The sequence below is a fragment of the Crocodylus porosus genome, unplaced genomic scaffold (genome assembly GCF_001723895.1).
Source record: "Crocodylus porosus isolate Cpor-Errol unplaced genomic scaffold, CroPor_comp1, whole genome shotgun sequence".
In the NCBI taxonomy this organism is placed as follows: Eukaryota; Metazoa; Chordata; order Crocodylia; family Crocodylidae; genus Crocodylus; species Crocodylus porosus.
Window position 1 is genome coordinate 163,466,155 of NW_017728906.1, and position 24,074 is coordinate 163,490,228.

General features: G+C 40.5%; 1 protein-coding gene across 3 annotated transcripts in view; it reads right to left on the minus strand.

Annotated features, from left to right (window-relative positions):
* The window catches only part of B3GLCT (beta 3-glucosyltransferase), a 116,040-nt gene that overhangs the window by 57,354 nt on the left and 34,612 nt on the right, over positions 1–24,074 (minus strand). For all 3 annotated transcript variants that reach the window (XM_019530113.1, XM_019530111.1, XM_019530112.1), the window contains exons 5-6: positions 8,914–8,990; positions 1,722–1,833 (exon numbers count right to left, since the gene is read on the minus strand). In XM_019530113.1, the coding sequence (XP_019385658.1) occupies positions 1,722–1,833; positions 8,914–8,990 (189 nt within the window). The remainder of the gene's footprint in view (positions 1–1,721; positions 1,834–8,913; positions 8,991–24,074) is intronic.

Consider the following 24,074-nt stretch of genomic DNA (forward strand, 5'->3'; position numbering starts at 1 on the left):
GGGGCGGAAATCACCAGAGGACTGAGACTGATCAAGACTGAAATTTTGGAGGAGCCATGGTGGCATCCTTGATCACGTATATTTTTTAGGATTTTTTTAACAGATATTATCAACATGTTAAAACTACACTGAGAAAAATTCTATTCCAATCCAACACATAAAACTACGTAGTTGATAGATTATTGACTCACTGTACAAAGAATCAGTTACTGTATAGGCCATCCTACCAAGGGTACCTCTTATTTTGCTTTTCTATTCAACAGAAAAGCAAAACGCATCTTATTTTCCTTTCAATACCAGCTGAAACTCAACTTATTGTGATAGTGGAATTTAATACATTATACCAAAAAGATATATCCCATCAATAAGCATACAAAACAAAAACCTTTATCAATTCTTAAACTGTTAAATGTGCACAGAGTGCTTTTGAAACAGAAACAACCTATTCACATTTTGAAAATACCTGAAAGATGTTTAGATATTGTGGAGCTATAAGAGTAAAACCAAAAAAAGAGCAAATAATATCCCTAGAATTACTAAAGTTCTCATTTTAAAAATGAATGTGAAAATCTTGCTAAGTTATGTGATTGTAATAGGACTAAATATGCTAAATACATAAAATAAATAAATAAAACGGTAGCAGGGCTTCCCTTCAGTCATTGCTTAAAGTAACAGAAAATAGACAAGACTTATTTCTGCCAGTCCCAAGTAATACAAAGCACAGGTTTTTTTAGCCAAGTCAAAGTGAAGATATCAGGATGTGTTTTCTTCAATAAATTCCCCAAATACCAGAAAAAAAAAAACACAGAGTAACTCACGACTCCTATCAATCACAAAGCCATTAAAATTAACAGTTTTTCCTTTATGGGCTTGGTTGTATTCCTTTGTTCTACAAATCTCCTAATCCTCATTTTTCTTCCATGGGTAAGAAAGATTTTGTTCCTCTCCTAGACTGCCTATAGACATGCTCAGGGGTAGGTTGGGGGTAGGGGCATTTTAATTACAGCAGTTCCTGGAGACTCACTCTGATTAAAATGTCTCACCATCATGTGTATTAAGTGTCCCATTTCAAAATGGTTGCAGGGATGCTTTAACTAAAGCTCATTCAATGAAACACAAGATGCTTACTACATGTAATAGTGAAGCTTACGGAAGCGTTCTAATTAGAATGCATCGGAGCATATCTATAGGCACCTTAAGGACTAGCCAGCCTAAGAACGTTACACAAAAAATGTCCTACCAACCAAAGCAAACTGAAGCCCAACTCATCCAGAATTCTGTTTGGCAGTGGCCAGTGCCAGATGCTTGAGAAAAAGACCAATAAACCCTGAAGTTGGCTGCTGCTTTGTCACCGAGATTCAGCTAGAGAAAACTTCTTTCTAGGTAACTTTCTCCATGGCAGGGAAGACCTACACCTTTATATACAAGCCTCTAAAACCCTTCCCTACTTGAATGTTACAGATATAGTTCCTTGTAAAAAAGTCAGATTCCCCCCAACTCACCATTTTGTAAGCTATGAGCCATAAAAGCAATTGTCTAGAAAGGAATCTTTTACAACAGAAACAGACCCATAACTAAAAAAAAGCAAAACAAAACAAGTCTACATTAAGTTGGTATTTTATATGAATTAACCTGAACTAGTCTTTCAGGGTTTTTATCCAATATAAAATCTCTTCCAAGCACCCTCAAAAGACAGTTAAATATCCAAATCTGTATTTCACCTTCGACTTGTCAAATCTTCCAAGTGTTTCCAGTAGCTTTAATATTTGTATTCTTGTGTCTTCTTCACAGAAGAAAATCCATGAGGAGTTTCTACCATAGGTAGCAGAGAAGCTAACAAAAGAAAGAGTTTGGTTTACTACAAGATTGGTTTATGAGAAGGATACAAGTCTTATACACCTTATTAACTGGAAGTCAAGAACCCAGCAAGTTGGTGCCACTATCAGTTCATGCTAACACAGGATCACATACTATAACTTATATACAGAGCAACACAAAATGTTCACAGAATCTGCCCTCAGTTCTTGATTATTTGCCTAGAATCCACAGTTTCAACAAGAACCAGGAAGGAATGTGAATGCACAAAGATATTAAATTAAAAGATCTCAGTGTTGGTAAGGCATGGTTCTTTGAGTAGATGCAATATATTTTATTAGACCAACTGAATAGTTAGAAAAAAGTTCTTTGCAAGCTTTCAGGCACAAACACCCTTCTTCAGGCACTGGGAGACTCTATAACCTGCCTGACATCTAACAGACCAGTAACCTCCCTGTTAGCTGACCACTTGTTTCCCTTCACACTTTTCCCTCCCCTCCTATCTCTACCCTTTATCTTCCAAACTTCCACTCATTTGCATCTTCACAGACTTCTTGTTTACTTTAGCTTCCTTTCTACCTTGGAGAACTCCTAACATCAGAAGAAGGGTGTTTGTGCCCGAAAGCAGGCAAAGAACTCTCCCCCCCCAAAAGTCAGTCTAATAAAAAATATCATGTCTACCCAAAGAATCTTGCCTGCCTATATCCTTAGACCAACACGGCTACAACCAACAACCCAGGACTGGTAAATAACTTTCTTTCAGAGAGCCATGTTGTTGATCTAACACACACAGAACAATAAACAAACGTGAGATTGGTACGTGACAGATTTAGCCAAATCATTCTTACCAACTTACTAACTTTCAGCTAATTAACTTACTTACATTCTTACTAACCCCTTGAAACTACACTTCCTTATTTTTCTGTAATTTGGTTGTAAAATGCATAGATTGAAGGGGTTTCCTTTCACTGGGTTTCAGCTAGCTAATCACAATGCATGATCTTTAATCCTGAGGGAGGTTCTTTCCAGTTAGTTTCCAATTCTCCCCAGCTAAGTCCTCTTCTGTGATATAAACAAACAAAGCTACTAGCCAAGAAATGATTCCCTAATTCTAAAATGGATTGATTCTTCATTGTCCTTCCTCTGAAAGTACTTGCTTTCTGGATAGCATACGTCTTGGTTGAACCAAACCACAGGAAAGAAAACAATTATTTGGTCAGGAAATATCTTGTGAGCAACACAAATATCAGAGTTCTTTCTGATCATAAGTAGGAGTGAAAATAAAAGTGTAAAAAATGAACAAATACAGGCAAAAAGGATGACAAAGATACTAGTTATATTTGATGACAAACCTCATGAGCATGTCTAAGCTCTTGCTTGCCAGATAAATACTCCAGATGCTATCAAATGTTGTGACAATACATAGCTCTTAGACAACTTATGGGAAGAGCACCAGTGGCTGCCTCGTACACTTCTGCCAGATTCCATCTGAAACCTAGCATATTCCTATAAATAAATCCTTGGTTTGGGCTACTTGGGCTACCATGGTCTACTTCCTGCTTCTGTAGGACCTAGTCCTTTTTAGATGTCACAACCTAGAATGCCTCATGCTGGCAAAAAAGATCAGCTCATTGGTCTACCTATCAAACAAACAAGCATTATAAATATACTTTTCTGAGCCATTAATTTTAGTCCAACAAATGCAAGAGAAGTTTGTATAAATTCTGGAAGAGAAAGTTCAGACAGTAAGAGACCACTAAAGACCTGAAGGGGGGGCACTCCAATGCTAAGATCATGAGTTCAATATAAAAAAAATATCTAGAAAGTCAGAGTGGAAGTTCCTTTAAAATGCCTGAATTCCAGAGAGAAATCGGAGGCCTCTCCGGGCACCAGGAGATACTCAGAGAATTGGGGCACAAAACCCTGCTGAAATCCATTCACTAAGCAGGATTTCAATATATTAATGGAGATTACTTTAAACCTGCACCAAGATTTAAAAAAAAAAATCCACAAAAAAACCAAACCATGTCTTCATAATACGCTAAGAGTTTCCTTTCCCCACAACTCAACTCCCTACAATGAGGGCAACTGTTGCTGAAACACATTCAAGTTCATCCGACATGGTCCCTGGTACCAGGAGGCTTGTACCTTGAACAAGAAGTTCTTAAAATAGCAGCTGAAATCACATGAATCAGGAAACAAAAGAGGAAGAATCATTTAGTGGTGGAAGGCTTTAGTCAACACTATAAGTCAAAAGACCTGAGGGAAAGCATTGTCCACAAAAATAAATCAACTGAGAACACATCCTAGCTCCATCTATGTGCCACAGAACTGGCCGGTCTTTTTCCACCTGCCTGCTTTCTCACCTAACTTGATTTAAACAACATTAAACATAACAAACCTCAGGATATGCATATAACTCTACTCCATTTCTATGCTATATGTTCTGATATCACACTCAATATTTTCTCTGATCATCATTTAGAAGCACATTAGAGGATATGATTACATCTATCATGTACACTTCATTCTTTCATCCATCTTCATCCCAGAGAAGGGTATCTACAGAGAAGTTATTTAAAAAACCCCAATAATAATCTGCAGTGTAACAGTAGCAAAAAAAAAGGTCCCAGATTTATATATTGTACTCTAAGGAAAAAGTGTACTTCCATTTTGTGGTTGTTGCTGGCTCTTTTTCGACTATATTCCACAGACCTGGAATAGCTATGACAAAGTAACCTTTACCTCTGGAGTAGTATTCTGCCTAAGTGGAACTGCTGGCTGTAATTCTGATTCTGGAGCTTGAAGTCATCTGTTTGTTATTTTGGACCTTGAAGATAATGAGTATTATTACAGTAAGTATCATTTCAAAAAAGATGTGGAGAAGCTTGAGAGGGTGCAGAGGAGAGCCACATGCATGATCAGAGGGCAGGAAAACAGACCTTGTGATGAGAAGCTGAGAGCAATGGAGCTATTCAGCCTGGAAAAGTGCAGGCTCAGGGGTGATCTGGTGGCCACCTAGAAGCTTAATCAGGGGTGCACAACAGGATCTGGGAGAATGACTGTTCACCAGAGCCCCCCAAGGGATGACAAAAATCGAACGGTCATGAACTCCTCTGCGACCGGTTTGGGCTAGACATAAAAAAAGAACTTCTTCACTGTCCAGGCCCCCAAGGTTTGGAACAGACTGCTACCTGAGGTGGTTCAAGTGCTCACTTTGAACGCCTTCAAAAACACATTTGGACGCTTATCTTGCTGGGATCCTATAATCCCTGCTGACTTCCTGCCCTTGGGGTGTGGGGCTGGACTCAATGATCCTCTGGGGTCCCTTCCAGTCCAAATGTCTATGAAATTATACTCCTTACATTCCTATAGGGATTATGTTAACTCATCACATTGCATCTACATCACATCCTCAAGGTAGGGACAATATATTTTATTTGTCAAGTCAAGTGTCAAGCATGTGTGAATTCTGGTATCAATATTAATGACAAAGCACTAAATGATTCCAGGTTTTGGCAATTACATCAAAACCTCTCACTTGCGAGATTTACTCCCCAGACTGGATCTCCCTGCTGTGTTCTGAGAAGAGGATCTCAGTTGGGTGCAGGGATTGGGTCACCTGCACATTTCCTTTTTCACGTCCTTGTGACACAGTATTTAGCAGAATTCACAGATTTTGTTGCAAGGCTTCTGTTATGGACCCCCTTCATCCATGACTGTAGGAACAGGCCTAGTTAAGTCACAACTGCCACACCTCCCTGTGTTGAACTTGCTCTGGGCTTAATCAGAAGGCTACAGAAAAGAACAGTCAGGACAAGGATAAGGGAAGCTAAGTCAGCCTCAGACACCCTGGTCACCCTCTTGTAGGTATACCAAACAACACTGGGCACCTGTATACATGTCAAATGTCTGCTCCAACACATGCTAATTAGCACATTAGTACACTCAGTGTTAATCAAGTTTGCTGAAGCATGATAATTAGCATGCTCCAGCAGCCTCTGTGTCAAAGTGGCTGGGGATGTCCCTCCCTGCCACTACTTTGAAGTGCAGGGGCACTAAATACATGTGATGGTGTGGGCAGTTTAATTACAGCCACTCTCTACCCTCTCCACCTCAAATCACGTGTAAAGATGTCCCTTACAATCAGTTTCCCCTCCCCTACAAATATCCTCAGGAAGACGCTCAAGATTTTGCTTGGAACTTTAAAACTCAAGATTGGGTTTAAAAACTTGGGCAACTGCAGATAAATTGAAACAGCTAGGAGAGCATGGAAATCTTGTTACTTCTGAAAGGCAGAGAAAGCATAATCAGAAACAACAATACTTTGTAACAAGCAAATGGCCTGCTGCTCTCTGAGACAGACAGATGTGGGTCCCAAGCCTGCAGGGATAAAGCATATTACTGAACAAGAGGTAGCATCAGGCACTACTCTCCATCACCCTTACCAGGAAGCGATAAGAAAGAAAGAATCCTAAAGGGCTCGGGGGGGGGATCATAGCTGGCTTCCTTTCCACTGAGCCATGCAGGGGATGTAAAAAATTATAATAATAAATTCAGGAATCCTCTTTCCATGGAGTAGTCCCCAAGGAACAAAAACATGAATTATGAGAAAGGAAAGTTCAGGAAAACAGAGGAAATACAAGCAGTTCAGATCCAGTTGCAAGTGAAAAAATTAGCAACTGCTAGCAGGATCATCTAAGATATGCTATATTTTGTGATAAAGATGAAGGTTTATACTACCGATCAAAACAACTATGAATGTAAAAAAAACAACCACCCATCTTGTCTCCACAATGTTTGCTTAATTATTTCAATAACATACCTTTTAAAGCCTCTAAATAGTCTAAATACTTGCAAAATTCTGTATGCACATACAATATCCTAAGAAAAATTAAATCCCAAGCTATATTTAAAATATATACATATGCTTTCTACCCATCTTATTTTTTCTTTTACCAGAGCTCTGTTTTAACACTTTGATATGCAGTCCCACTTTCTCCGACTGCCTTGTTTAAGCAAGTCAGTCATAACAAGTCAACTTGTATGAGAATTTTTCTTAGTCACCAGCTTTCCAGCAAGAAATGGTAATACTTGAACAGTGACAGATTCTTACATTCAGGGATTATACACAAGGGGATCCATTTACATAACTGAGAACATAACAGACTGGAAGACGACAAATGTTACACCTGACTCTGGGCTCTGATGAGGATAGCAATGGAAAATATACAGTAATTCTATTCATAAAGGGAAATTAGAGGATATAATAGGGGGGAAAAAAAATCAGAAGCTCTAACTGGTAAGGATGTTCAAGAAAGCATAACATCAAAAGATCACACTTAATTTAAAAACAGGTAGGTAAGAATTCATCCTACAGAGAGGATGAAACTCACCACCTGGCTAACAACCTAACAAGATATATTCTCCGAGCCAATTAGCAATTCACTTCTATATGCAAAACCCTTCCAGATGCAGATGCCATTTATTTTGGAGATCTCACAGCAAGAACTCTGATTCCCTTCAAGTACAGCGATTACAAAATTCTTTGGTTTTAGAAGCTACTCACCAATCCTGGAACCAGAGCAGCAAGTTCTGATTCCTTTGGAATACACTCTAAAATCTAATTATACAGGCCTGTAATCCTTTGGCACTCAGATCATTAACTGGGCTCTCCTGTGTCTTAAAATGTAATCAGCTTGCATCTCTTTAAGGGTAAAACTGATACTGCCAAACCAAGTGGATCAGCTGTGGTGGGTGCCCACTTTATTAGGTGAAACACATCACCTCTTATCCCACTTCGGGCAGGGGTAAGAGGCAGGAGAAACAATGTATTCCCAGGGTGCACACTATAGGGTCCCTCAAGCCCTCAAAGTACCCAGGGCAAGCAGCTCCAGGTTGCTCTACTCCCCTGCCACAAAGCAAACAGTTGTATGACACAATGAAACAACACTGTTTTATACTACCTTTTCCACAGTGACTGATGTAGTGTAACAAATATTAGGAACATCTCTTTGCTCACCAGTTTTGCCTCCCTAAAAATGTTCATGGCAGCACAAATGTGATGTGATGTCTGTTTCTGTCTTAAGAGGTGGTGTTTTATTGGCCCTTAAGGTTAGGAAAGGGCTGTTTTGCACGTTACGCAAAATCCATCCAGATAGGAGCGTGTAAACAGGTGACCCCCCTCACCTCCATCACAGACGCAATGGATTTATGGTCCAAACTCACTCCCTTGTCCAGATATGTACTGGCTATTAAGTAGCTTATGTGCCTGGGAAAGGACTGTTATTCACAAATATAAACCTTAGTCTACTCTTGAGCTACTTAGGGCTTCTTATACAGCTCATCCTACCTTTCTCAGCTCAAAAAGATTGCTATCCTTTTCTTGAATTGTCATAAGACCCACCTGGTTCCATGACCACAGATAGCCAAAAAAGACACCCCTGTACCGTTATACTGTACATCAGTAGCACCAACTATAGAATTAGTTTATTTGAGATTTACCTTGATATTCTACCAGTACAATAAACACTACAGTCTCTAATATATAAATCAGCAACCATATAAGTAGGCATGGCATGCAATAAACGGAGTTGTGACATAACACAAATTAAAGTCAACTAAATGAGGTGATAAAAAAAATAAAATGAGCTATTTCATTTTTCAGAAGAACAACTTTATTACAACTAAAAAGTTTGGTTTAGCAAAAATGAGTATATACTATGCAGAGCTTCCAGAAGATCAGCAAAATATATTTACTTTGAACCAGTTCATGGTCTCTAGTACATAATCCAGTGACATACAGCACTCCTGGAGGAAGTTAACTTCTACATTACTTCATTTTTCAGTTCCCATTATATTTGATATAACAACTGTATTTGATCTACTGTAGCTTAACACTAAATTGTTTTGGAAAATTATCTTTAGGAAACATCTGTAATTCTAATCAAATGCAAGAAAATTCACAGCTGAAACTTTAGCTTCATATTATTACAACCAAACAAAAAAGGAGATTAAAGTTGCTTGAATTTTTATATATATACACACACACAAAAGCATTAAAGCATAGCTAAAATTTTTAGAAAATTTTACACTTACTCTGGTATTAATGGGAGTATGGTCCATGCACCTTCATGCCTATCCATCTGATGAATAAGTAGAACTCTAGGTAATTCCTTTAAGAAAAACAAAAATATTTACAGCAGACATCTTTACAATGTATTTGCTAATTTTGAAAGAATTCTTGTTAAAAGGCTATTTTACTATCAGTTATTTTTATAAATCTTACTTGCAAATGGATTAGCAAATTAAACAAGTCTGCGGATACTATGAAAGTATGCATCTCAGGTTAGAGAAAGAGCTTCTTGACATTCTTAATATCTAAACATATCCCTTGACTTTAAAATTAATGCACCTCTGAACTCTATAAACCTCCTTACTACAAGCACACAGCAACTCCAAGCTTCAAATACCAGGGGAAAAAAAAAAAATCAATATCATTGTAAAGCTCAATTGTATCCACTAAATATTTATTCGCTATCTTCAGAATAATATTTTTAAACATTTATGTTAATAAACATATAAATAAAACTATTTTAAAAAACCAAACTAAAGCCAAAAAGACCCGGCTTGAAAAAGATCCAGAACTTCTCTTAAAATTGCAGTTAGTTATTCTCATCAATGGATATTTCAAGTCTTATGAAGATTTCAGTCTTCCGGTATTTTATTGTTAATATAATATAAGAATTCCCACCATGCTTTGTCATGTTATTTTTTTTTTTTTTTATGAATGTCACATATACTCCCCTAGGGGGTTAATAGGTAAGAAAGTAAAAAGCCAAATATCTTTCTTCACTTAGGTAAGTTAGTGTTCTATCCAGATTCTGCACAGACTGTGAATCTGGCAGAGTAACACATAGACAATAATCACACATTTAGTGGTCTTACACTGAGAGGAAAGGATGAACATGATCAGCAATTATTGGCAAAAGGTACCAGGTAAATGACAATGTAAAAATGGAACAAGTATTAAGGGTGTGCAAAGCGGGCCCTATTCGATTCAGATTTGGCCCGAATCAGGGATAGTGATTCGATTCAGATCACTGTCCCCGATTCAATTCAGCCAAATCCCAATCTGAAGATTCGATGCTGATTTGAAGAGTCAGCGATTTGGGCATAGACACAGCTTTAAACGTTTTTTCTACATACCTCAAGGTACCAGGCAGCTCATGAACACTGCAATGCTAGGGGACATGGAGTATCCCACAGAAGCACGGAGGGCTCCCCAGCGCACTTGGCAGCAAACCCAAAAGTGAAACAGAAGCACTTCTGGTCTACTTCCAGGTCTTCCAGGGAGCACACTGGGAGGTCCCCCTGTATCCCCCTGGCTTGGAGATTTGTGCCTCCTGGGTCTGGGGGGAGGGGCACCTGAGGTCCCCCTGTAGCCAACTGCCGAGCCAGGGGTCCCAGCACACTCCCGGGCAGACTCATAAACGGACCGGAAGTACTTCCGGTCCACTTCCAGGTTCGCCACCAAGCACATGGCAGGGGCCCCCATGCTCCTGTGAGATGCTCCATGCACCTCAGCTGGTACCTCAAGGTATGCAGAAAACAACTTTTGAAGTTGTGTCTATATGTGAATCTCCGAATCGATTTGGCGGGTTCTGATTTGATTCAGAGAGATTAAAGGGGCCTCTAATTCGATTCGAATTTAGAAATTCAGCCACAAATCCGGCAGAATCTCCACCGAATCAAAACAGGAACCGAAGCTTCGCACAGCCCTAACAAGCACTCCATTTCTGCTGGGAGAATGGCTGCTCTCATAGTAAAAACTATAAGCATACAGCATCCATGCCATTTTTTCCCCCAGGGGAAATATACCCCTCTCCAGAAGAATGATTTCCAGGAGAATGATCTTCTAGGTGTTAACTTGTGAGAGACTTTTTGTCACAAGGAACATCTTCCAAGAGTTAAACACTTGTACACTCCCCTCTTAGTCTGGTCCAGGAGGGAGGGGAGCAGCAGAAATTGCTCCCTACCTCTTCCAAGCCAGGGACTGCCTGGTGAGCTAGAAGGTTTTCCATGCTGCTGTCCTCCCTTTCCAGACTGGTCTGGAAAGGAAGGGAAGCAGCAGCCACTACTCCCTACTTCTTCCCCAGACTGGGAACTACCTAATGTGGGGAAGAGTTAGTGGGCTTTTCTATATTGTTCCCTCCACTCCTAGGGACTGCAGGTGACAGATTTAATGTGCTGCACATGGAGAAGCCTACCCCTAGATGGCATATTCAAAGCTGGTGCTACAGGCCTGTTGGGCTCCCCAACCTGGGAAGCACATAAGGAGACTTAGCCTTTTACTCCAGTCCCCTGGTACAGGGAGACATGGAGATGGTTCTGCTCCCCATGAATCAAACATTTCCACCACTAGAAATGAATGCTTGTTCAAGGCATGAATAAAGTGGTGCAATCACATTCTCCTGCTCCAAAACCTCTCATCTGTGAAGTGTCAGTGAACAGGAATAGAGGAAAAAAGACTTTCCCTCACATTGCTCTGAGGCTCCTCTGCTCAAGGAAATAGAGGGGAAATCTGATTCTAGCATTGTATATTCTTAATATGAACCATCTCTTATAGGCTCTTTTGTTCTCCTTCTAAAACCAGAAAACACTGGGGACACTATCTTCCTTCTACTTACCTCCAAAATTACAGCAACACTACTCCACTTCTAATACTCAAAAAGACTGCAGACACTGCCTTTATTCCACCAAAAAAAGTGTTTACTGAGAGACAAAGTGCAAGTAAACAGGTATCCATGCCATTTGTCAGGCCTCAAATGCTTGAAACTCTGGCAACAATAACAGGTGGTAACAATCTGTGCTACTTTTTGGGGCAGACCTCCATTTGATTTATGACAAGAGAGCACAAGCAGCCCAGAGCTGCTTCAATTCTCCAGCTGCCCTAAGCAGGGACTCTAGGATTTCTGGGGCCTGATCCTGTACACCATGGGAACTCCCCTGCATGAAACACCTGTTGCATTTCTCCACTTCCAGAGGCATGCCCCAGGAATCCCCCACCATTTCCTAGCTGCAGCACTCTGGGTCAAGATGTAGCACCTGGGGCTGCTGTCCTACAGGATCAGGCCCCTGGAGCCTTGGGAGCAGAAGGGCCTGTCCCAGGGGAACAAACAGGAATGTGTGGTTTTACTGATAGATACATACTAGCATAGCTGCTGCCATGTCAAAAATTGACATGTTTCAAGCCAAACTGGGTGTATCTACATGAGACACTTTACTGAACAGCAGACATTCATCTACTGTGCGGTAAAGCGTAACCATGTATATATGCACACCATTTACAGTGCAGTAAGTTAGTCTATTGTGCAGTTAGCTACTACTTGTAAATACAGGTAGTAAACTGCCCAGTAGATACTGTGCAGTAGTGCATGTGTAGACTCTGGAAGCAAATTTGCTTCTGGCCAGCCCCAACACCAGGGTTCCAGCACTGCTTAGTTCCTAGCTCCCACCCAGGAGCCAGAAGCCAAGTAGCACTGGGACAAGGTAGCTCTGCCCCCAACTCCTCTGCCCTCCACAATGCTGCTCAGCTTCCAGCTCCCCACAGGAACTTGGAGCAGAGCAGCGCTGGGACTGGCGGGTTCTCTATTTCCTGTGAGTATGGGGACCAGCCCAGTGCACCCTGCCAGCCCCCAGGCTAACACCCCAGGGAGCCTGGAGCTCCCCCTAACTGCTGCAGGGGGCAGAGCAGAGTAGGAACAGCCTTGTACTGGACTACTCCCAACAGGGAGCTTGAGTAGACATGCTCCCAGGGAAGGCTTAGTGCATAGTTAGTATTTTACTCTTATTTATAGGAACTCTTCTAACAAAGTACGTATATTTCTCAACCACAGAATAGCTCTCTCTCATTCACCATGTGTCTAGTCAAATTGCTCACTTTACCTACTCTATTCTTTACTGTGAACACAGAAAAAAGAATTTCATCATTATTTCAGTTTTCAACTGAAAATTCTTGGGAAGGGCCAGACAGTCAAGGTTCCAGTGAGTGCAGAGCAATTTATAAGCCATCTGGGAACAGTATGTATATCCAAACGGACTCTTTCCCTGATTACTGAAACTAATTATGTGAGTAACTTGCAGCATGCTATTTCCCTTACTTAATTTTTCTCAACCAGTATGTTTCAGTTAGCAAAGCACACATGCCTGACTGCACATTATACTTAACATATGCCAAGTTTAATGTCTTAAATCTGAATGGTTTTTGGCATTATCAGAGTACAGATAAAAAAAAATAATTAAATGTTTTAATGCTTATTAAACTGTTTTCCCTGCCTCCTTAGAAATCAAAAAGCAACTCTTGATTTTTTTTCCTCAATTTTTTAAAAACATCTGCTGTTCTGCAAAGCAGCATAACAGACTTTAGCTGACAATATAGCAGGCGCTGCGCACCAATATCTAGGAAATAATTACAATACATATTGACAAGAGAAACAACAAATGTGTGAAGTGATTAATTAAAAGTCTTCAAAGCAATTTATAATCATTAAAATATAAATTACTAGATTAGAGATTTAATAGATTTTGTCAGACTAGATCTTAAAGCATAATTGAAAACAATTGGCAGAGTTCCTTCCTACACTAATATATATATAACACATCCCAAGTAATTGCTATATGCTACCGCGTATGTATGAGATACAATACAAATTATGATAACTGGACTTCAACTACAAGTCAATGATCTAGACTTGCTAGACTGTCATGAAGCCTTATACAATGCTATAGAAAACATAGCAACACCACACCAGAAAGGACTTCCTGAGTCATCAAATACATTCTTCTTCTTTGATCACCATCAAATCCCTTTCATAAATTTATCAAGCCTCATCTTAAAACTATGCAGATTTTCATTCCTACTACTTCTATCTGGAAAGCAGGTCCAGATCCTTGTTTCTGTGATGCTCAGACACTTTCTTTAATTTCCAGTTTAAATTTATTCATAGCCAGTTTATACAAATTTGCTTTTTGTTCTTTGGCTTAAGTAGCTCTTTTCCCAACTTGGTAGTCACTGTCTTGATATGTTTTTAGAGTGAAGTCTTATCCCCATTTCAGAGTTCATTTTGCTAGGCTGAACAAACCAAGCACTTTCAGTGTCCCACTCTGAATATATATGCACTCATTTCTTTGACAAAAGAGAGTTACTGACTACATCTAAAAGTCTTCTTTAAATTTTCCCTTTAAATACATGTGATATTGCAGGCCTCTAAAGGATTTCTGACACTGTGAAAAGATAATGCAAGTCTTCTAGCTGTAAGTTCAAAAGGACAGTCCATACAACAGGAATTAATACTGTCAAATGCTATATTAGCATGAAATCCTTTTTATGCTAGAAAAATACATTCACTGAAAAACACAACATACATTTAGGATTATGTTGATTTTAAATCTTTTTAAGGCACAAGTACTAAGAAACATCAGGTTGCTAATTATAAGTAGCAAAAAACAAACAAGTGTCAAACCAGTCCCCCCGCCCAAATTTTACCTCTTCAGATAAGAAATTATTTATAATACTTTTCTCCATGAAACTATTATTATAAAAATATTTTATTTTGACTAAACACGTCAATTGAACTATTCATCAAATGGAGACACTCCATTTGTACTTTTTATGATATGCAGGATCCAAAAATGATGTCCATAAAATCAAAAGGTAGTAATAAAAATTACATTTAGTATTTGTATCTTTCCCTTTCAATTTACATTAGAAACTCTGTACACAATACACTACTAGCAAGAAGAAAACTATTTTGTTAAGTCTCTCCATGACCAAGCATAACAATGGTAAATGGTGCCATTTAAAAAAATACCTACTTCTCATACACTTGGGTATATCATTTTGAAAAAAGAATAGATTGTTTGGAAATATTACATGCAATTTTACATAAAGATCATGGAAAGATCTTAACAATATTCTGCTTCCATAAATCAAGAAAAAGATGCTATGTATTAGTCTGCCCTAGACAGTCTTAAATTAAAAAGACAGGATGGGAGTATAGACCTCTCCACCACAGGTAATCACTAAAATTTTAGAAAATAAGCTAACACACTCAACAGTGTAACAGGAGCTAAGAGGCAAAATAGAAAAAAAAATCTGGCAAAAAGAGTCAAAGGAGCTCTTTTGAGATCCAAAAAGCTTTTCACTGTGTGTGGACCTTAGATTTGGAGTCACCTTTCTGTGGATCAATCCTGTACTATTGAAAAGAGAGTGGGAGTTTTGACAATGATTCTAGGGAATCAAAGCCACAGAAACTACAACTGACTATACAGACCTCAGCATGCACATGCAATCTTCACAGAGTTCAATGGAATTATATACAGCTACAGCAGTCACTCTTTACAATCCACTTGCATTCAGCAAGTCATCCCCCATGATTTTATTTTTCCCTTTATTGATATAACACCAAATTTTCTTGAATTCTAGTAAAAAAAGAGAAAGTTCTGGAATAAGTCACAAAATGACTATTTCTAAAACAAGAAATTTCATTAATGTGCCCATATTTTTTATTAATACACCAAAAAACTAAATTTTAACAGCAGAAGACTTTTTGCCTTTATGTCTTCTTTACATAATACTGCTCTAGTAACCATAAAAGACCAAAAAGTTGAATATAAATCTCTAAATGGAAAAATATATTTTTTGAAAAATATACACAGTTTTACAAGTGGAGTCTCTAAGGAGCAAAAGCACATAAACATTTCTAATTCCTTTTGACTTTCTTTGTTCTGCAATTTTTAGGTGGCTGAAATGAAGGGTTTAATCTTAAGTGACTATATTGTGATTTTTACTTGCAATATCAAGAATTAGGTTTTCAATTTAATAAACACATTAATTCTTTTGTTTACCTGCATTCTGAACTAGTTTAAAATGCTAATTCTAGATAATCTCATTATTAGAATTACTGGAGTGCCAACAATATACTTACACCTGTAGGAAGAAAAACTTAGCAGTCATCCTCCCAGTCCAAAAAAAAAAAAAAAGGCAAACCAAACAACTTCTCTAGATGGACACACTGGGAAGTCCAGAAGTACGACTGATTTTGAGATACATACACATATATTTGTATGTTCACTTGTTCTGGGCATTATAGAAGAATCTAATAATTAGAGATTCAAATACAAGTACAGGATCTGGTTTTTAAAAAAACACCAATCAGAACAGATTTCCAAGACCTCCTAATATGACTTCATATATTTAATCCATTTTGCTCCAGCTGTTTTTTGCATGGTTTCTCAGGAAAGAGGAGAACATATCTAAACAGCTGGTTGATAACTACAGTACAGAGTTTAGATGAAGATGCATTATTTTAGATCAGAAAGCGTTCTTTTGCAAAATCTTTTTACAGATAACCACACAATATTTTTCTTCAAGAAAAGTCAGAAGTTTGCTATAAGCATTTGACTTCTTTATATATCTTTTACATCAGTCAGCACTGTACATCCTGTCAGTTGCCACCCACCTTAACAGAGAATGCATGTGGTAGACTTAGCTTTCTAGAAAAAAAATCTTTACAGATACTACCCGTTTAATTGATGCATTGATCACAGTCTGTAATGAAGAGAAGACTCTGCAATCCGACTTAAAAAGAATAATAGCTATACTGCAATATAGCCATGACATTTGTCATTGGCAGAAGCAGTCCCTCAATATGAGAGCAACAATCTTCCAGTAAATAAGGAAATAATCAGTGAATCTAGAGATGACTGGAAAAAAAAACAATGTTTGACTGCAGACACAAAATAGTTCCAGGAAGAAGAAGTGAATCCTGATGATATTGGGTCATGGCTCTTTGCTTTTGTTTCTCCTGTCTATCCACCTCTATAGCGAAGCAAGTTTCGCTCAACATGATCAATGCCTTCTGTATCACAGTGCCACTGGGGACAATTCAGTGCTCAAGTTTCCCAAATATTGATGTTAGTATTACATTTCTTCAAATTGACCTTCAAGGTGTTCTCGAGTCTGTTCTTTTGCCCACCTCAAAAATGATGACAATCAGCGAGTTGGGAATATAGGACACATTTCAGGAGCTGACTAAAGAGGACATGTCATAAGGGTGCCTGACAACAGAGCTGGTGCTGTACAAATGTGGCTTTAATGCTGGTGGTGTTTGCTTGAGCCAAAATGCCAGCGTTTTTTCTTTTGTCCTTCCAACTGATACAGAGAATTTTCTGAAGACAATGCCAATGATAATGTTTCTGAGATGTCACCCAAGTCTCATATGCATACCAAAAGGGTAAGGATGACAACAGCTGGGTAGACCAGAAGTTTGTTTTTTTTTCCTGATGTCATGATCAAAGACATGATTTCAGAAACATCCAAAAGCAGCCCTGCCAGACTATCCAGTGTTAAACATTGTTGTCTATACTTACCTTTAGGGAAAGCTGGCTACTCAGGTAGGGAAAAATGCTCAACATCCTTCATGGATTGGCCTCTAATTTAGTACGTGGAGGAGCAACTAGTTGGTCTGGGGAGGGGGAAGTGGGGGCTAAGCGGGGGAAGGGGAAAGGCGGAGGGTTGGTAAAGTTTTGAAGTAGACAGCGAGCCCATGTATATTATATGCTTCACAAAAGCAGTCAAGAAATCACCTGAAGCTCTTCAACTGAGTAGGCACACTCAACACAATCATTAGCATACTGGAGATCAGTAATGGGAGTGCTGGTTACTTTGGATTTGGAACATAACTGGTTACGGTTAAAGAGATTCCCATCCATATGATACTAAATGCTGACTACAGATGGAAGTCTAATCAGCAGAGATGTGAAAGTGTGGCAAAACAGATGGAGAAGACTATCAGTGCAATCCCATATCCATGACTGACTCCAGTTCTAATAGCGAAAGGGTTCATTTATGAGCCACTGGTTAAGAACACGGCTGTCATGGCATTGTGAAGAAGTCTGATGATAACACTTTTGGGTGAACACCCAAATCTCAGCAGGATCTGCAAGAGGATCTCTCTCTGTTGATTAAATCAAAGGCCTTAGTCAGATTAATGAAGGCCATGTAAAGACCTTGGTGTTGCTTGAAGCACTTCTCTTGCAGCTGTCTAGCAACAAAGATCATATCTACTGTGCCTCTGAGTGGTTTCAAACCACATCACAACCTAGACAGAATCTCCTCAGAAAGGCAGGTGAGTCATATATCTTATCAGCAATGAACAGGTATGAAAAACCACAATAACTGCCGCGATCAGATCCACCACTTCTTGAATCTGGGAAAAAATTCTGACATTTCTCGAGTCACAGGGAATCTACTCATGTTTCCAGATCATCATAACAACATTAATTGGAGAGAGAGTTTTTTTCCATCTTCCTTACAAATTTCAGCTGGTGTTCCATCAGGAGCACATGCTGCCTTGTTGTTGTTCTGTCTAATGGCTTTGAAGACTTCTTGGTAAGTTGGTGAATCTGCAAGGTAGTCCTTAAGACTAAGGTCCTTCATCAACAAGCTCTTGAGCAGCCCTCTCAGCTCCAGTACTTCAAATTCATAGTGAGACTTTAGAGAGCATTGAGTATTTCCCATACCTCAGAAGCCATCTGTCACAAAAGGCTAACCTCAACAAAGAAATCCAACATTGCTGCAAATATGCAAGTGCAGCCTTTAGACACTTGAGGAAATTGGCGTTCAAAGATCATGACATCAGATCTGAAACCAAGATCATGGTTTATCAAGCAGCCGCGATTCCCATCTTGCTGTTTGGAGCCGAGATGTGGACAACTTACAGAAGTCACCTCTAGGTTGGAGAAATATCATCAATGCTGCCTGCAGATCCAGTGGGAAGATAAATGGACCAACATCAGCACCTTCTCGCAAGCAATCACCACAACCATTGAGGCAATGATCAGCCAACATCAACTTCACTGGACCAGCCACATCATCTGGATGTCTAACTCCAGGTACCTGAAGCAAGTTTTATCCTCCCAATTCAATCAAGGCGTACACTCAAGAGGAGGGCAGAGGAAGCACACCAAGGATGTCCTTAAGGCCAGCTTGAAAAAAAAATGCAACAATTGACCTCAACTCATAGGAGACTATTGCTCAGAACCACCCCAAATGGAAGAAGCGACTGCTGCTACAAGTAACTTGTAACCACCAAATCTCAGTACTTTGAAGTCTTACCACGACAACAAGAGATGGAAAAGCAGGAGTGGCAAAGGCAGCATGTCACAGCCCAAATCAAGAAATCAGAACCACCACCCCCCGCAAGGAAAACTGTCCAAGTTGCAACAGAGTCTGTAGATTGCAGATTGGCCTCAACAGCCATCTTCGGACACGCAGGCAAGACATTCATGACAATCATCCTCAACTGTGAGGGACTGCCAAGAAAGAATGGTGTTGTGGAATGGCTTTGATGGTATGGTCTTTGACATTAGAATCTCATTTCAGAAACTCTTGAAAGTGCTCCCTTCACTGTGTGTTGATGGCAGAGCTGTTTTTAATGAGTGTTGTTCCACCCCTGGACCTCAGAGGGACAGATCCTTGTGTACTTGGCCGTAGATAGCTTTGGTCGTGTTGAAGAAACCATGCATGTCATGGCTGTCAGCAAACTTCTGAATCTCTTTGGCCTTTATCCTCCCATCACTTGTTCTTTCCATCTTGAATCTTCCTTTGGGTCCTGGCTTTAATGTCATGATAAATGTCTTGCTTCTTTTTGGAGTTGATTCCACTCTATTGAGCTCTGAAGGCTCTCTCTTTTCTGTCAATGAGAACTTGAATTACTCTACTGCTTTCATTCAAACAGTCCTGATGTTTCTTTGTGAAGAAGTTTAGAGATTCTTTACACATCTCCTGAATGCCATCCTTGAGGCTCTGTGAGTGGTCAGTGACGTCAAGATCATCAGGGATATCGGAGTGTATCTCACTGAGGCAATGCTACAGACAGGGCTGTCCTTTGGGGGGGGGTAGGAAGGAGGACAGAAATCAGGGCAACCTCACAGTATTAAAGGGGCCTCACACAGGCTGATCTGCTCCAGCACCACCACCACCCCTCCTCAAGCACTCGATATTGAGCCTCTTCCTTGGTTGCTTCTTTTATCTATGTTGTTTTAAGACTATACAAATGAACATGATGGAACATATAAACTGATGATCTGTCCAGCAGTCATCCGCACTGGTCACATCCCTAGTGATAGGGACATTTTGGGCATGCACTATGATGTAGTCAATTAGGTGCCACTGTTTTGAGTATGGGTGCATCCATGACGTCCTCCATTTGTTGCTTTGGATGAATAGAATAAGGAGCTTGTAATGATGAGATCATGTTCTGAATACCTGCTCAAGAGAATTTCATTTATATTGATCTTCCTCATCCCTTCCTTTCCAAGTGTTCCTTTCCATAAGTCAAAGTCCCTGTCTACTCTAGCACTGAAATCGCCAAGAAGAATTATCTTCTCTGGATATATGCAACAGGACTTGGTTGAGTTTAGAACAAAATCCTTCCTTTTTTTCCATAGTCTGCAAGAATCAGGTTCTATGGATGACCGTTATAGATGTAAAACATATCCCCCCTTACTGACAGATGATTTTGAAGCATTGCATGTAGGTGTGTCCCCTAAATTCTCAATTAACTTGCATTTATATTAGGTCAATCTAATTGTTAGGCTTGGTAATAGTTGGAAATTATTTATACCATCTTTAAGATATTTATACTTGTAATACTGAAAACTTGTTTACCAGTTATAAATGTTTTAATTAAAATTTAGCTAATACATACGTCTACCATATTTCTTGAAGCAGATAATTTCTTCACATGCAACAGATATTCAGCCACATCTTTATCTTCTTGTTTTTCTATTAACTCTCCCCTCCTTAATCTTATCCTCCATTACACCTTTTTCCTCTGCCCACATCTAGTCTCTTGAAAAGCTAATTTTAGCCAATCTCCTGAAACAAACATCCATTTTTGTGAACAGAAAAAAGGTAAATGAAATAGAAAAAGCAAAAAAAGACTAATACAGGTTTCCATTGCTTTATGCTGTACATGCGTTCCTGGTAAAGGCCAATTAACTCAAATTCGTATAAAGGGAACCCATTTCACAATGTAACAAGTAGGGATACATTCCAAGACTTTGACTATACTGACCCCCAGACCCATTTCTACCACTTTTACAAGACAATTTTGGTACTTACCAACAGCACACAAGCACAGGGCACTATCATAATGGGGATGACAACTACAGAAACATGTTGCAGACAAGCAAAGAGCACAGATCCACACAGGAGACTGTATTTTGGTGTGCATCACTCCCACAATACACCGAACAAAGCAACTGACTGAGGGCTTCCACCACACCAATCGCATAAGAGTGAATTTACCTCGCACTTCCTGAACCTGCATAAAAGCTAGGGAAACCTGCTTTTGAGTTTTTTCAAAGTTGTAATGCACTGTCACAGAATATAAAATACTGAACTACAGACCACAATTATATAGACTGAGCAACACCAGATCTTTGCGTGTCTGTTTATCCTCACTTATTTGTAATGACACAAATAAAATCACAGTATTGCTACTTTCATGACTTACATAAGTCAGCAGAAACTGTAGATAAAAGCACTCTGATAAAGGATTAACGTATAAGGGGACACAGCTATTACTCACAAAAATCACCTTGACTATTAAGTACCAATGTAATTAAAAAGCCAAAATTAAGCCGAATTGATTTCTTACATACTTCTGGAACCACTTAAAACATACTTTGCTTTTAAAATAAAAAAACCTAACCTCTAACCCTGACATAATCTGTACCAAAATCTATTCATATAGTGTCTGACCTAAAGCTAAAGAATATGTTAAAAATAATACATTTTATTGCTTCATTGTCACAGTGAGTTGTTTCTTTAAAAGTTAAGATGTCATTTGCCATTAACTTCAGAAATATCAAATGTACTCTTCCTAACCTCAGGGAGTGATAGTTGGAAACAACTAGTCTTGCCAATTACCTTAAAGAAGGATACAAATTGAAGATAAAATTACTATGTTTGCTAATAAACTCACAGAAGACTTGCAGCAGTTCTACACAGCCTTTTTTTTTTTTTTTTTAAACATTGTTCCCATGAGGAGCTTCTTTCGGGGACATTAGAACTAGAAACAGGAATAAAGGGAAGCATAATTAAAAACAATTAGCAGCATCCCTTCTTACATCAAATGCCACAAAGGAAGACAATTCCACCATATTGTCGTTTATCAGACATCTTCCTCTCTCCTTTTAAAAGTCTGTACCAACTTAAACGCAATATTAGATAATACCACAAAAAACAAATTAGACTGCAGCTCTTATCATCACATGTAAGGCATATATTCTTGGAGTAGCTTCATGCCCCAAGAATGTATTTTCTTAGTTTTAGGGTATGGACAGGCAAAACACTTTGTAGCATAACAAAAACATAGCATTGTGGGGGAGTAGAGCTGTTCCAGTCCCCTGGCTGGAAACCTACAATACTGCCTTTAAGGTGAGATCTCCAGCTAAAAGGTGGATAGAAGGCTGCTCCTTTGCTACCCCCACCCCTCCTGGCAGACAGGGTATTTCCAGACAATCCCATGTGGGCAGGTCTTGTAGGGGTTCCATCAGGTCATTTTAACAGCTTGCTGCAACTGGGTGAGCTGTGCAACTGGGAGCCTAGGGCTCCTGTTGCTGTAAGGAGGAACACTGCAGCCAACAGAGTCCAGGCAGAAGAATACAGACCAGCACAGAGAAACACTGCTACCTAGTCAGGGAGTTGCCCATTAAATTAAAGGGGCACACCTGCAGCCAGGCAGGAGAGCTCTGCCTAGAGAAAATTAGCTGCAAGGGAATAAGCAACCAAGGTCAAAGCTCTGTTTGTCTGTTGCAGAAGAAACTGCTCTGCAACAGGACAACAGGGCAGAACCTAGCTTGGGCAGCAGGGATACTGCCAGAGCAGCAGTCATGAGCTGCCATGGAAACCAGCCATCAGGCCCTAAGGAAGAACACCTGAGGGTGCCCAGGGTACCACCTGACCAGAAGGGGACTTAGACAGCACATAAGGCCAGAGTATGAGCTAGAAGGCCCTGAAAAATCACCGGGAGAAGAGTTCCTGGTCAGGAAAATGGCTGGCTGATTCCTGAACTGCCCTGGGGACTGCCACTAAGACACCAATGGCTTACAGGGTAAAGGGAAACCTTGCTGCACAGACAGAAAGCTACTAATGATGTTTGCATCTACAGCAGATTTAGTTTGTGTTATGGCCAGACGGCTTATTCTTTCATTGCAGTTAGAACAGTGGTTTGGACTGGGGCTATTATGGGAGATTCAGAAATTGCAGTGGTGCCTGATGGGCACGGACATGTTGGAAGTCCAGAGCAGGGCAGAGGCAGGGCCAGATGGCCCAGCACAGAGTCAACATAGGTGAAAAAGAGCTGGAGCCCAAAAGCCAGATCCAGCAGGGAGAAAGAAGAGAAGGAGGGGGTACTCACCAGTCCCCCTCCTGTAGGGCAGGGCCCCCCAAATCCCAGGCAGGGCCCCCCCGGCCTGAGAAATCAGCTTTCCCCAACGGCAGGCCCACTGCACATGCGCACAGTTTAAACAGGCCCGCCAAACAGGGAAAAAAAAAAGCTCAGTTAGGCTCTGAAGCGGTGAGAGATGCGCGGGTGAAAGCCTGCTGCGCCCCCGCTCTCCCAAAGCCCTCCAGACACCCCCTCAGCAGCCGCAGAGCCCCCTGCCGACCCCCAGCACAGCCGGAGGTAAGCGGGCTTGTGGTGGGAAGGGGTTAACTCCTTGCTCCCTGGGAGGAGGCGGCTGCATGGAGCCGGGCTGGGTCAAGCCCGGCCCCCCAGGGAGCCACGCGAACAGGCTGCATAAACAGGTGCTTGAGTTAGCGCGGAGTGCGCGGAGTTCACGCAGGAGAGGGCGTGGGAGGGCATGAGACCCTGCCTGCGAACCCTCCAGACTAGTCAGCCCCAGCCGTAGCCAGCCTATCAGAGGCATGACATCGAGGGGACCCTCGGGGTGTGGCCCGTGCCCATCCGACTCTGCGGCCCCTCCACTGGGCACCTCAGAGACGGCCACCCAGACAGAGCCCATGGGTCCGGGCTCCATGCAGACGGAGCCCCTGGCTCTTGGCTGCGGGGGCTGCCTGTCCCTTTTTCAGGCTCTGGGGCCCGGGAGCATGGCCACCTCCCCTTGCGGGGTCTGCTCCCTACTGGGGTCTCTGGCGCGCCAGCTGGAGGAGCTCCAGGCCACAG